The 13,963-nt window shown below is 36.8% G+C and overlaps 1 protein-coding gene across 1 annotated transcript; it reads left to right on the top strand.

The window, feature by feature from the left end:
- Nucleotides 1-8,069: 8,069 nt before the first annotated feature.
- On the top strand, nt 8,070-13,937 carry LOC104217908 (B-box zinc finger protein 19). Its single transcript, XM_009768252.2, has 6 exons — nt 8,070-8,471; nt 9,644-9,740; nt 9,837-9,952; nt 10,049-10,291; nt 10,376-10,470; nt 13,541-13,937. Exons 1-5 carry the CDS (start codon nt 8,379-8,381, stop codon nt 10,463-10,465), a joined length of 639 nt encoding a protein of 212 aa, XP_009766554.1. The 5' UTR covers nt 8,070-8,378; the 3' UTR covers nt 10,466-10,470; nt 13,541-13,937.
- Nucleotides 13,938-13,963: the final 26 nt, after the last annotated feature.

Here is a 13,963-nt window from a genome sequence, read left to right as displayed (position 1 = left end):
AAAGAAAAAAATACGAAAAAAATGAAAAAAAAAGAAAAAGAGAAAAGAAAAAAGAAAAGAAAAGAAGCATAGAAATAAAAAAGAATTGGAGAATAAAGAAAAACTTCCCCACGAAACCTACTATGGGTAGGAAATATAATTAGTTTATGGGTAGAAAAATAAATGGGTAGACAAGGGTAATAATTTTATTTTTGTAGGTAATTGTGTCAAAACCCTTTTAAGGAACACCAACAACAACAAACCTAGTGAAATTCCACAAGTGGGGTCTGGGAGGATAATGTGTATGCAGACCTTACCCCTACCTTATGAAGGTAGAGATGCTATTTCCGAAAGACCCTCGGTTCAAGAACGGTAAATATGAAGCAATAGAGAAACAATAGCAATAACAAGGTAATAAGACAATGGGAGCAAATAATACGAGTAATACAGAGATCCAGGGAAACTACAAGAAAGTGCCAATCCCACTGAAAATAATGACACACCGTATTTAAAACAAGGGACTAGGAATAGAACAATGCCCGACTAGTACTACTACTACTGGTATGACAGGGCGAAACTCTAAACTGTTTATCAACACACCACCCTAATTCTCGACCTACACACCTTTCTATCGAGGGTTATTTCCTCGGTAAGTTGGAGCAAAGCCATGTCCTGCCTGATTACCTCATGCCAGTTCTTCTTAGGCATCTCTCTACCCCTCCTCTGACTCGCCATGAGAGTCTCTTCTCTTCACATGTCCGAACCATCTCAGCCTTAATTCCCGCACCTTATCTTTCACAAGAGCCACACTCACTTTGTCCCTAATATATTCATTTCAAATCTTGTCTTTTCTGGTATGCCCACACATCCATCTCAACATCCTCATTTCTGCTACTTTCATCTACTAGGCATGAGATTTCTTAACTAGCCAACATTCGGCTCCATACAACATGGCCGGTCCAACTATCGCTTTGTAAACTTGCCCTTAAGTCTAGGTGGCATATTTCTGTTAAACAAAATAACAGAAGCGAGCCTCCATTTCAACCACCCCACTCCTATACGATATGTGACATCCTCGTCAATTTTTCCGTTACTCTGTATTATGGACCCAGGATATTTGAAACTATCTCTCTTGGGGATGACTAGTGTATCAAGCTTCACGTCTACTTCTGTTTCATGCGTCCCAACACTGAACTTACACTTCAAGTATTCTATTTTTGTTCTGCTCAACTTGAAACTTTTAGACTCTAAGGTCTGTCGCCACACATCCAAGCTAGCATTAACCCCGCAGCGCGTCTCGTCAATCAATACTATATCATCTGTAAATAACATACACCATAGCACATCTCCTTGGATATGTCGCGTCAGGACATCCATCACCAGTGCAAATAAAAGTAGGCTAAGAGCTGATCCATGATGCAACCTCATCACCATTGGGAAATAATCCAAGTCTCCTAACCACAGTCCTCACGAGAGTCTTAGCTTCATCGTACATGTTCTTAATCATCCTATATATGCTACCGGAATGCCGCTGACCTCCAAACATCTATATAGAACCTCCTTATAGACTTTATCGTAGGTTTTTTCTAGCTCAATGAACAGTGTAGACAAGTGCAAAGGTAATGACTATCTCCATTACCACAATCCAGTGAGCCTAGCAGCAACTCCATGGGTAGGAACAGCCTGCAAAAGCCCAATATTTGAGGCCCATTAAGTTAGAAATGACACCAGGTAGCCACTTTAAGGAGCTGTTATTTAGGAATTAGCCTATGTATCCTAAATTTTAGTTTTCAGTTTAATTTTTTCAGAACAAAAAGATCCTAAATTGTCCTGAATTTGAGATTTTTGGTTCAAATTTTCATGACAAAATAAGTATTGGCTAATACCTAAGTAGCAGTCCTAAGATTAGCTATTTGTGTACTTCCCCCTTATAAATTAGCCTTGTTGCTCAAATAGTCAAAGTTAGATTTAATGTTTATTTTTTCTAGTAAGTATACATAAATTATACATCGATTATATACGGTTATACAAATATTATTTATGGATTATACATTTGTCGACTATTTTTAATTTAAGTGGTTGGATGGGCGGTTAGTTGGGTTAAATTGAACTAACCCCTAATTCTCCACATAATACATACCAATCCGCCAGTAACAAATTTGAGGAGAAGGCAAGCAACTGTAGAGCCAAGCAATTGGGCAATCCAGTAGAAGAAACCAGTCAAGATAGTTATATTGCCACCAACAACCAATCCAAAGGTGACAGCTGGATTCAAATGGCCACCTGAGATATTGGCTGCCATTGAAACTCCAACAAACAATGCAAATGCATGAGCCACCGCAACTGCTACTAAACCAGCTGGGTCTAGAGCTGCATCTGTTGTCAACTTATCTGCAAAATCCCCCAACAAATAAAAAATACTATAGTTTGATATATAATATATTTTTTTCTACTAAATAGACACTTCGTAGTGGCGAAGTCAGAAATTTCCTGGAGGTTGTTCAAACCTGTAAGAAGTAAAAAAAATTTCCCGACAAAAAGTGTTCAATATATATTGGATACATCTAAAATCTAATATTTTACTTTTATACATAGTGTAATTTTTCGTAATATTTCAACGATTGACCACCCTTAGCTAGGTGGCTTCGCCCCTGCCCATAGCATGCAAACTTTAATAAAAAAAATCTTTTGAAACATGTATGTTTTCTCATTGGGCGCCCGAGACTCATAATCTTTTCTAAGAACATTTCTATGACGATAAGCATAAAGACATAATTAGTTCCACGACATTGATCATATAAACTTATTATATTCTGTCTTTGTAACGAAATAGAGGTTAAATTTGAGTGACTTATGACATCACAATAAGGAAAGTAAACATCAATAGATGTTACAATAATATATTACTTACTCTAAGAAATTGCAGATCCAACACTGAACTTACACTTCAAGTATTCTATTTTTGTTCTGCTCAACTTGAAACTTTTAGACTCTAAGGTCTGTCGCCACACCTCCAAGTTAGCATTAATCCCGCAGCGCATCTCGTCAATCAATACTATATCATCTGTAAATAATATACACCATAGCACCTCTCCTTGGATATGTCGCGTCAGCACATTTATCACCAGTGCAAATAAAAGTAGGCTAAGAGCTGATCCATGATGCAACCTCATCACCATTGGGAAATAATCCAAGTCTCCTAACCACAGCCCTCACGAGAGTCTTAGCTTTATCGTATATGTTCTTAATCATCCTATATATGCTACCGGAATGCTGCTGACCTCCAAACATCTATATAGAACCTCCTTATAGACTTTATCGTAGGTTTTTTCTAGCTCAATGAACACCATATGCAAGTCTATATTCCTCTCCCTATACTGCTCCATCAACCTCCTCACAAGATGGATGGCTTCTGTAGTTGACCGCCCCTGCATGAATCCGAATTGATTCTCCTAAATAGACACACTCCTTCTCACCCTCCTCTCCACTAGCCTCTACCAAATTTTCATGGGGTGACTCAACAGCTTGATACCCCTATAGTTGGTGCAGTTCTGGACATCGCCCTTATTCTTGTACAACGGAACCATCAAACTCCACCTCCATTCTTCCGTCATATTCTTCATCCTAAAAATGACATTAAACAATCCAATAAGCCACTCAAAGACTGCCCGGCTTACGTCCTTCTAAAATTCCACCGGAATCTCGTATGGTCTGGTCGCCCTACCCCTACTCATCCTCCACATAGCCTTCTCAACCTTCTCAATTTTAATACGCCTACAACACCTGAAATCTCGCTGGCTTTCTGAGTTCTCCAACTCCCCGAGCACAATGCTCATGTCCCCATCCTCGTTCAGGAGTTTATGGAAGTATGTCTACCGCATGCGCCTAATACACGACTCTTCCACCAATACCTTACCTTCCTTGTCTTTGATACACCTCACTTGGTCCAGGTCACGAGCCTTCTTCTCTGTCGCCTTGGCTAACCTGAACAGTTTTTTGTCACCGCCTCTGCCCCCAAGTTCCTCATACAAGCGCTCAAAGCCTACAGATTTAGTTGTCGTGACCGATAACTTCGCCTTTTTTTTGTCTTCTTGTAGTGTTCCATATTCGTCCTCTTCTCCTCCCCGTCGGCGCTCTCCATTAGTTTCATATACGTCTCTTTCTTGGCTTCCACTCTATGGACCTCTCCATTCCATCACCAGTCCCCTTTGTGACCTCCGGAGTGACTCATAACACCTCCCTAGCAGCTTCTCTAATGCAATCCGCTGTTGCGGTCCACATACTACTCGCATCCACATTGCTCTCCAAGCCCCCATAGCCAACAACTTCTCCCCCAACTCTTGAGTTTTGTCCTTAGTCAAGGCTCCCCACTTGATCTTGAGTTGACCATTCACTGTTCTCCTTTCCTTACTTTCTCAATCTCTGAGTCCATTACCAAGAGCCTGTGTTGTGTCGAAAGCCATTCTCGTTTAAGGAAGTTTTGCAAAAATGGAATTGCACTTGGAAGATTGATAAATTATACTTGTTCAATTGTTCACAAGTTTAACCGGATGGACTAATCTTGTCTATGTTATTCAACTGTTCATAAGTTTTGCATATCAACCCTAACTTAATATTATCTCCATTCTACTCATCTTGTCAAATTATTCACAAGTTTTTTAGATGAGTAAATCTTTCACATGTATTCAATTATTAACAAGTTTTCCCGACTAACCACCTATTTTGTCGAAAAATTCACAAACTTTATCGGATGGAAAATTGTTCAACTGTCCCATTTAAATTATAAACAATTTTAGTAATGTGATTACACTTTGTTTTCCAAAAAAAAATGAAAAACATCTGTTCAAACGCAAGTACAATGAAGTTAGTAATTTCAAAACGAATCATACTTGTCTGTAAGAGTTTAATAAATCGTCTCTCTTAGAATTAGGTAGTCATAATGACCAAAGTTTTAAATATAGAATTAAATTATCAATTGATGACATGTTAAGTACGTACTATTAGACCATCAAATATAATTGAAACAAGTGTTAGAAATCTAGAAGACGGATAAAAATGAAGATGTTGGAAGCGCTGTCACGAATAAAATCATCATTAGAAATTAGAGTGGAATCGTTCATTGACATTGTCCGGAAAAAGAATAGATTTTCATAGCACGCAAATACCTGACGGATAATGGAAATAAAATAAAATACAACAAAACTATATTTATTATATAAAGAGAGAGTTATAGAACACAAAACAGTGTGATATAAGTATTAATTAATTAAGTAAATAAACATTACTCGTATAAGAGATTAGAGTTTAAATTTTAATAGAAAACAAAAAACATTAGATATTGTTCATTGTTATATGTTTAAGCATCGATAAGTAGAATTATCCAACATCTCTACTATTGAGAGGTACTCCCTCCATCCTAATTTATATGGTGTTTTTTTGCTTCTCGAGATTCAGCCTATGCAAACTTTTGATTAATATTTTAAAATATATTTTTTATTACATTAACATAAAAGAATTGCTACTTATAGTACTTTTCGTATAATATAATAATATTTAAATTTAATTTTAAAATATTTTATTAATCCAATTTAATTTTTTTAATTAATTTTAACTCTTTAAAAAATATAAATTAAAATAGAGAAAGTAGTATAGGGGACATGAGCATTTTTTAAATATAAAAAAAGAAGTAAAAATAAAGATTATACTACTTAGTAGGAAATAAAATGTGGGAGAGGGAGGGAAGGAATTAGTGGGTGAAAATGAGGGAGAGGTAGCTATCAAGACTTTAGAAGTATGTGGCTAAGAATTGTTTCATTTGATCTACTTTTGTGAATTTTGACATCTGTCTGTGGGCCCAACAACAAAATCCAGAACAAGCCACGCTCGCCACGACTTCTGGATTCTCACGTGTCCAATGGCGATGGACCACCTCTCTATTTAAAACCCACCCCCAAAAAAGAATTTTTCCCTTTTTTGCTCGTTTTAAGTCGGCAAAATAGGACATTTTGAGAATAAGTAAAGTACTCGTGGTGAAATTGAAACCTTCAATATGTTTTTAATAGGTGAATATTAAATTAAAATATAATATTTTTTATATATACTATATATGTTCCTTTGTTTATTATTTTGTCGTCTTTTGAACGATAGAACGAATTATTGGTGATGTGTAGGATAACCATCTATGTCATTGGCGATTCAATTCTACAACTCTTGAAAACATGTATATAAAACTTGTTTAGGCTTCATACCCCATGGGCCAAAAGGTTAGGGGACGGTGGGGCATGACAAAAGGAAATAGATGGTGGTGGCAATTGGGCATAGATACACACACATATATTGCTATAATTTTTTTTAAAAAGAAATAATGGCAGGGATAAAGTTCGCATACACAGTATTCTTCTTAGATTTCACTTTGTTAGGACCGAAAAAACAGATGTCATGCGGAAGCTAGCAAAGCAAACCTTCAACGACGATAAACCAAACAACAAAGGAGAAATCTACCAAAAGAGACACAAACATTTAACGTGGTTCGGTCAACTGACCTACGTCCACGACGGAGATGATCAATCGACTATAATAAAGAGAGAGTACAAAATATCGAGAGAACAACCTCACGAAGAGGCAAAACACAAGTGACACACTAACACTTGTCCTGTAAAGTTCTCCCCCCTAAACACGCCTCTCAAGCCTCCTATGACTACATTGTGTATGCTACTGAATGAGAATGAATGATACTCCATTTATAGAAGTCCAAACATTTTCCTACAAGAAAAAAGACTAGCCAAATATGGAAGAGTTATATTTTTCCCTCTAGGAAAAGAGAAAACTCAATTATGTTAAATATGTTGTCCTTTCCTTCATGAGATAGGAAAATCAAATATGGTAATAAAATAAGGACAACACCTAACACACTTGTGAAATTATATTGGATTGTTATTCTATACTTATACTAAGGTTCCTCAACATAGAAATAGCACACTGGCTTACAATCGTAACCCCACATAGTGAGTAACAAAATTAACATTTATTTTCAATGGTGATGTTCGGATCATTTTGTGCACGCCTTTACTACTTCACTACTGCATATCAAATTTAGACAGATAAAGAAGGGTAGTTCGATGCACTAAGCTTTCGCTATACGCAGGGTTCGGGGAAGAACCGGACCACAAGGGTCTATAGTATGCAGCCTTATCCTGCATTTCTGCAAACTATTTCCACAGCTCGAACTCGTAACCCCCTGATCACATAACAATAACTTTACCAGCTACGTCATATTCATACCGATGAAAAAAATAATAAAAGAAGAGCTATTAGGCCTCTACGGCAAAACCATGTAACATACTAATGGGATGCAGTGCAACCAACAACATATGTATGAAATGACCATTTGCCTGAAAAAGCAACAGCAACAGCAACAGCAACAGCAACCACACCAAACCATGTAACATTGCCGACTATTTAATATTTTTGCAACAGCACTAACGGAAAGGGCTATTTGGAAAAGAAAACGACCAATATCGTAACTGATAGAAAGGGCTATTTGGATAAGAAAATGACCAACTCCGTTTGTTATATATTTCTACAATTGAAAATAATTCAACTTTAAACTCTTCGTATTATTTATTTTACCTATAATGAGAAGCTTTTATAATCCCACAAATAACATGACCTCATAAAACTTTTACCCCTTAAGTTTTAAGACCACAAGTTTTAAAAATATTTTTTTCTTCTGTTTAAATTTCGTGCCGAATCAAACTAACTTATCTAATTTAAACCGGAGGAACCCCTTTTAATAGAAAGGGCAATTTAGACAAGAAAATGACCAACTTTAGAAGTTGGAAGACTAAAGAAAAAAAGTCACCTTTTGGTTGCGTGCAGTGGAGGAGGTAGTGTGGGGACCGGGTACGGTCGAATCCAATAACTTTGATTTAAACTTTGTATTTATCTTACAAATTTTATTAAATATATATAAATAATTAATTTAGAACTCAATAACGTTTAAAGATTAGAATCCCGAACCACTCTGAGCGACATGTGGTTGTGTTATGTGTTTTTCTGTTGATTTATATTTGTCCTCCACGACTTTATTTTTTCTCTTTTCCCTTTTTGTTCCTTCGTTTCTTCTCTCTTTCCTCCTTCCCCTATAGCATTCTTCCTCTTTTCCTAACACTGCTCAACCACCAGTTCTTTTCCGCTTCTTCTTTTCTTTGTCATAACCCCAATATTCTCATCTTCTTAAGAAAAAAATTTAACTTTGTGTGCTACACTACAACCACAGTTAGATTTTGACTTTGTTTCATACATATTTCTGGTTTTTTTGTTTGATTAATTGTATGGTTTTCTGGGTCAGTGAATATTGGAAAATGATTTGAAGAGTGAAAAAATAGATATAAACAAATATGAGAACCCTTTGTGATGTTTGTGAAAGTGCTGCTGCTATACTATTTTGTGCTGCTGATGAGGCTTGTCTTTGTCGTGCTTGTGATGAGAAGGTATACATCGAATTCCATTTTCAGTATTCATCAATTTATTTATATATCTCGATGTATTTTTCTATTTAATACTTAGATATAGCCTTTTTTTTTGGTACTATAATAATCCTGAATTGGTTGATTCATTGTTGATCCATATTGTAACTCAAGGTCCCTACTTTATGAAATAATAACACTATCTAATTTACATAGATGAAATTATCTACTTTGAGCCTCCTATTCTGTTAGTTTTCCTGATCTAGGATTTTAAGGTACTTTATATCTTCCACTGGTGTAGTAGTGGCGAAGCCAGAAATTCATACAAGGGTATTCCACTAATACTTGGAGTGTCACATGTAGGATTTCAACCTGTGATCTGAAGCAATTTTTGAATCCCTTTTGCCACTACGCTATAATAGTCCCTTATGTCAAGGGGATTCAACAATTTATGTGCAGTACAATTTTTCGGCGAAGGGGATTCAATAGAACCCTCTTGCCTCCCTTTGCCTCCATCTCTGCGTAAGTGCATAGTGCATACTGTGGCCTACGTTTCTTTCCTTGTACTTGCTACTTTTACTATGCCTGCTCTTCTGGAGTATACAATTCAATGCAATCCCCTTTTTGGTACTGCATCTTTTGGAATTCCATGTCCACCTCCTTGATCAACCTGAACGGACTAGTGGCTTTTTTCTTTATTTGACAACAGTGGTTCCTGTCTATCTTGCGAGCACCTCGCCAAGTATAAACTATTTTCCACCAGCATAGGTACGGGTACTCTGCCCCAAAGGCTTAGACAGGTGGGAAGAAATCAAACCGGAGGTTTTTGTGTCTGTTGGGATTGGAACCGTGGTCATTTCATCAATTTCATTGACCGTGAGGCCCACACAATTGGATGTTCTTCATAACACTTTTCTCTGGCCAGTGGTGTATTTTCCAATGTGTAGTGTGGAAACTTCTTCATATTTAGCACTGGCTTATTGTCTCGCCTATATCTACATGCCCTTTTACTTATTCTTGGTTGCCAAGACGCTTCTAGTGTTTGGAAACACAAAAATAAAATACAAGTTGTAGGATGTTACATGACCTTAATAAGGTTAGAAGACCCTGGCGCATTTGGTAAATATCTGTTTGTTTACATTCAAGTTTCATCTGTTTTGCACTGAAAGAAATTCACGACCCTTGTTTTTGATAAGGTCCATATGTGCAACAAGCTTGCAAGTCGACATGTACGGGTTGGGCTTGCTGACCCCAGTAAAATCCAACGTTGTGACATATGTGAAAATGCACCTGGTATGTAGATTCATTTCTTTTTCATTTCAGTATTCTGTTTTCGCTGTCCAAGATGGCAAAATTATATGAAGTATGTACTTCTTTACTTGTATGTAGCTTTCTTTTATTGTGAGATCGATGGAAGTTCCCTTTGTTTGCAATGTGATATGATTGTCCATGTTGGAGGTAAAAGAACCCATGGAAGATATCTCCTTATAAGGCAGAGAATTGAGGTTTGTAAATTCATGCTAAGACAAGTCCTTGTTCAGGTTCTTGTAGTTTTTAGGGAAAGAGTCTATATTCATTCCTTCTTTTATGTCCTTCTTTAGTTTCCAGGGGATAAATTGGGCCCTTCAAATGAACTAGGATTGCCATCTACTGAACAAGGTGATGTAAGGAGGGAGCCAGCACAGCCCTTTACGCTCCCTATGATAGAAAACCACCAATCAAACAGGGAAACTGCTAAGGCAGGGCTAGAAAATAATGTGAATAGTAGCGTGAAAATGGAGAATGAGTTGATTGACCTTAATTCCAGACCTCAAAGGATGCACGGTCAATCGTCAAATAATCAGGTAATAAACTCAAATTGAATGTACTATTTCACTCTATTTGTTCAGCTGCCTGTCGATCCCAAGTAAGTATTAAATTTAATGCAGGAACAAGGAATGGACATGCTTAGTGGCAGCAATCATGAGTCAGTCAGCGTTGTTCCTGATGGACCCTTCAAAAGAGAGCCAGAGAAGTGATCAAGGTATACACTCTATGCAATATATTTGAGTTTGGATTGAACGTCTTTCTTCTCTTGACTCTCAAAGTCTTGTAGTACTTTGAGTTTTACCTTATTACAATGTGCACATACATAAGCAATATCCCATGCTTATTTAAAGATTCTGAAGAAGTGTTTAAGGACTTTAAGGTGCGCTTCAAGGTGGTTGGGGCTAAGAAAAAAGCTTGAGAGAATTTGCACCTTTTCGATTGAGATGTATCTTCACTGCGATTTTCGAGTGCCTCACTGCTACTTGGCATTTACGTTATGAGGATCATGTAACAAGTTTAACAAAGAAAAAGGAACAAACCACTTTCAGCTTTTTCAGCAAGGAAGAAATTGTAGAATCAGTGAGATCAAAATATCTCATTTCTGGAGAAGCAGGAAGGGAAAGAGAGCAGTAATGGAAGAAGGAGAATTGCCTTTCCAATCATTTAAGTTTTTGATGGATTTCGTGGTAGTGAATTTACACTACATACATAGAGTGTACATGGGCAGTTTCAAATTAGATTGGAAAAAACTACTTATCTATTTTGGTTTTATCAACCAATAATAAAAAATTGTCGTCCATGCACAAGGGAAGCATTTGTCATTTTGTTTTCGGGACCTATAAGAATTGAGTTATGCTGAAAGAAACCATATTCTACTAAGTGCCTTATTGCATGCTCGATTCTTCTAAGTGTTCATTCTGCATAACTCAATAAGAAATAGAAGTAAAAACGTACAAAATCAGTTCCTTATTCCTGCTCTCATTCTACTAAGTACCAAATTGGTTCTTTCTTGCAAGATGGTGCACAACTGATAACGTAAGGATATTAAATAAGATATAGAAATCCTTTCAATGTTTGCATGAAAGTGTGTGGGCACCTGGAATTGCTAGGTTCTCTCTGTCATTGGCCCCATCTTCGGGATCGGCTTCAAAAATGTTTCCTATAATTTAGTATCATAAATCAAACCATCCCCAACAATTTTCTCAGAGAAAAATTTATCACGTATGAAATACTATGTATTACTATGATTTTAATTTTCTTAAAATTTTAATAATAACTTTCTTAAAATTGTAATATTCCATAAATTATTTGGATTTGTCCACGTCTGTCAGATTGTTACCCAAAAATAAAGGGTAATCTGCCTATAAATGGTCCATTCACCTTAAAAATGTTAATCTTGAACCCACAAAATAAAATTCTTTCGTGCTTCTACTACTATCCATGCCCCGGCAATTGTATACACTCTAGCTTTACCAAATAGAATGTTTGATTTGGCTTCGGTTCCTAATTTGAGTTGTTGAAGAAGTAGTTGTTCGACTCGATTGGCACCTTCCCTTGGAATGATTCACATAATGCCTCTGGTTTTGTTGGAGCTCCATGGTTCTTTCTTTTGTCATCTGTAGTATAGTAAAGGGCTTCATCTAGTCATGCTTCATTTCTCACGACTCTTATGGTTCTTTACACTTGAATGAAGCATCTTTACCTATGGTGATTTCTTAGTGGGGGGAAATAAGGGTTATTCTTACATCTTGTTGATTCGATAACCTTTTACTTCTATTAAGTGTTCTACTAGCAGAGATTGAGGATGTATTGGAAGATTTCAGTTAAAACTAGCCAATTATTGGGGATGTTTGTCATTACTTAGTTTGATGTTTTAAAGAAAAAGATCAGTTCTGACTGATTAAAAAAAAATTGTTCAGTTCTGTGACGTAGTTTCATTTACCCCTTTACAACTAGTGCAGGTATGGCAATGGGTAGGGGGTTGAAAAAGCATTACCCTGTCAGTCACTTGCCCTTACCCTCACTTGTTGCGGAGACTACCAAAAATTCAGGATCACCCTCCATTATCCACTCATATCCCTTTGACCCTTTCCCTCTGCTCTTTTTTAATCGAAATACCCTCCCTGTGTTAATAGGATTGGTGCAAATATTTTCAAGTGTAGGATGCAAATTCCCATTTCTAAAACCTATAATCATCTTATGCAAAATCTTCAACGTTTAGTATGCGCTAACAGAAAGGAACTACATGCGAACACCCTCTTCTCCTTCCTTCTCTCTCTCTTTCTCACCCAACGATAGACACTAAGTAATGCATTTTTGTTCATTCTTTTCCGAATCCTGTAACTAAGTCAATGATTTGAATTCTATTCTATATGGGGCCTTATGGTCCTCTGAGATTCTTGCATATTTCCAGCTCTTCTATTTGTGAAGCCTGGTTCATGAAAAATATTTGGCTAGTTAGGTACCAAGAATTTATGCTATTAAAGTGTAAATTTATTATGCTCTTCAAGGGGGATATTGGACTATGAGTAGGAATTCAATTCCCTTGCCTTTCATTGGATTTAACACTGTCGGTACCATCAGGTGTCCTGCATGATCCCTCCATTAACCTGCTTTTGAGTCATCTAAGCTTATTTCTTTTTTTCCATTTTCTACCCTTTATTATTTTAATGATGCAAACAAATGTTTACTTTGCTTCTGAACTCCTCTTTAGTGAAAACTGGGGCCGGAACTTGAATATAAACATTTGCTTTCCCTCAACTGGAGCTTTGAAGGTCAGGGCCTTTGCTCAAACCACTCCCATTTACAGTCTGTTTGGGTGGTTACCTTTATATTGTAATACTACTTATGCCGTTCTCCTTTGGATTCTCTCTTAACCCTTCTTTTCTTCTTCTCATGGATCCTGGTCTTTCACCTTGTAGCTGGTAATAGACCTACAACCTAGCAACGCTAAAAAGCCCTTAAAACATGAACTGGGTGCGTTCTTTTCATGTTCAGATGGATATTGAATATATACTTCAAATTGTAACATTTCAGTAAGATGTCTAGCTTCACAATCGAATTGTTGGACGTTCTTACTAAGTGTACGATCAATCTTGCTGCACTACTCTTGAGAATCTGGAAGTGTTTCCTTGCTTTGACTATGTATGTAAAATTATAGCAAGGTGGATTTTATGGTATTAAAATGTTTATGTTTGAACTTTGAACGTGTTGGGCTGTGGTGTACTAGACAAATTCTGCTCAGTTTATGGGGCTATATGCTTATTTCTGTTTTTGAAGTGCAGATGTGAGATTGCCGCTGCCCTTCCAAAATTCAAACTTGAATTATGAATTGGAGCTGCCGGCCCTAGCTGAGTTCTGTAAAATGTCAGAGCTTTAAGCAAGGCGAAGCGTTTGAACTAGTCAGGACCAAGTTGAGTTTTCTCTTGGAGTGAAGAGCACTCTGAAGTTCATTATTCAACCACTTCCATGCCTATATTTCAAGATGAGGATCAGAAAGAAGTTCTGCCATCTTTCTTTTGAGGAGAGGATAAGGCTGCAATCACCACATTTACCTCTGTATTTTCTTGTACTGAGTAATGGGAAAAACAATCTTTACAGATTCAAGATGAACTGGGACACTAATGTAGTGTTGTCATTCATTACATTGTACTAGTTTTTAGTCATGAATTTTTAGTCTCATCTGGTTTGTATTTGTCTCTATAGCA

This window comes from Nicotiana sylvestris, chromosome 1, assembly GCF_000393655.2.
Source record: "Nicotiana sylvestris chromosome 1, ASM39365v2, whole genome shotgun sequence".
Taxonomy (NCBI): domain Eukaryota; kingdom Viridiplantae; phylum Streptophyta; class Magnoliopsida; order Solanales; family Solanaceae; genus Nicotiana; species Nicotiana sylvestris.
The sequence above is the reverse complement of the archived record's forward strand: the minus strand, read 5'-3'. Positions and strand labels throughout refer to the sequence as shown.

What these genes read in the sequence shown, in the direction of transcription:
- LOC104217908 (XM_009768252.2), top strand. Translation starts at nt 8,379, where the DNA reads ATGAGAACCCTTTGTGATGTTTGTGAAAGTGCTGCTGCTATACTATTT. An exon ending in TTATAAGGCAGAGAATTGAG is followed by an intron (nt 9,953 to 10,048) that starts GTTTGTAAATTC and finishes GTCCTTCTTTAG; the next exon opens with TTTCCAGGGGATAAATTGGG. An exon ending in GTCAATCGTCAAATAATCAG is followed by an intron (nt 10,292 to 10,375) that starts GTAATAAACTCA and finishes AATTTAATGCAG; the next exon opens with GAACAAGGAATGGACATGCT.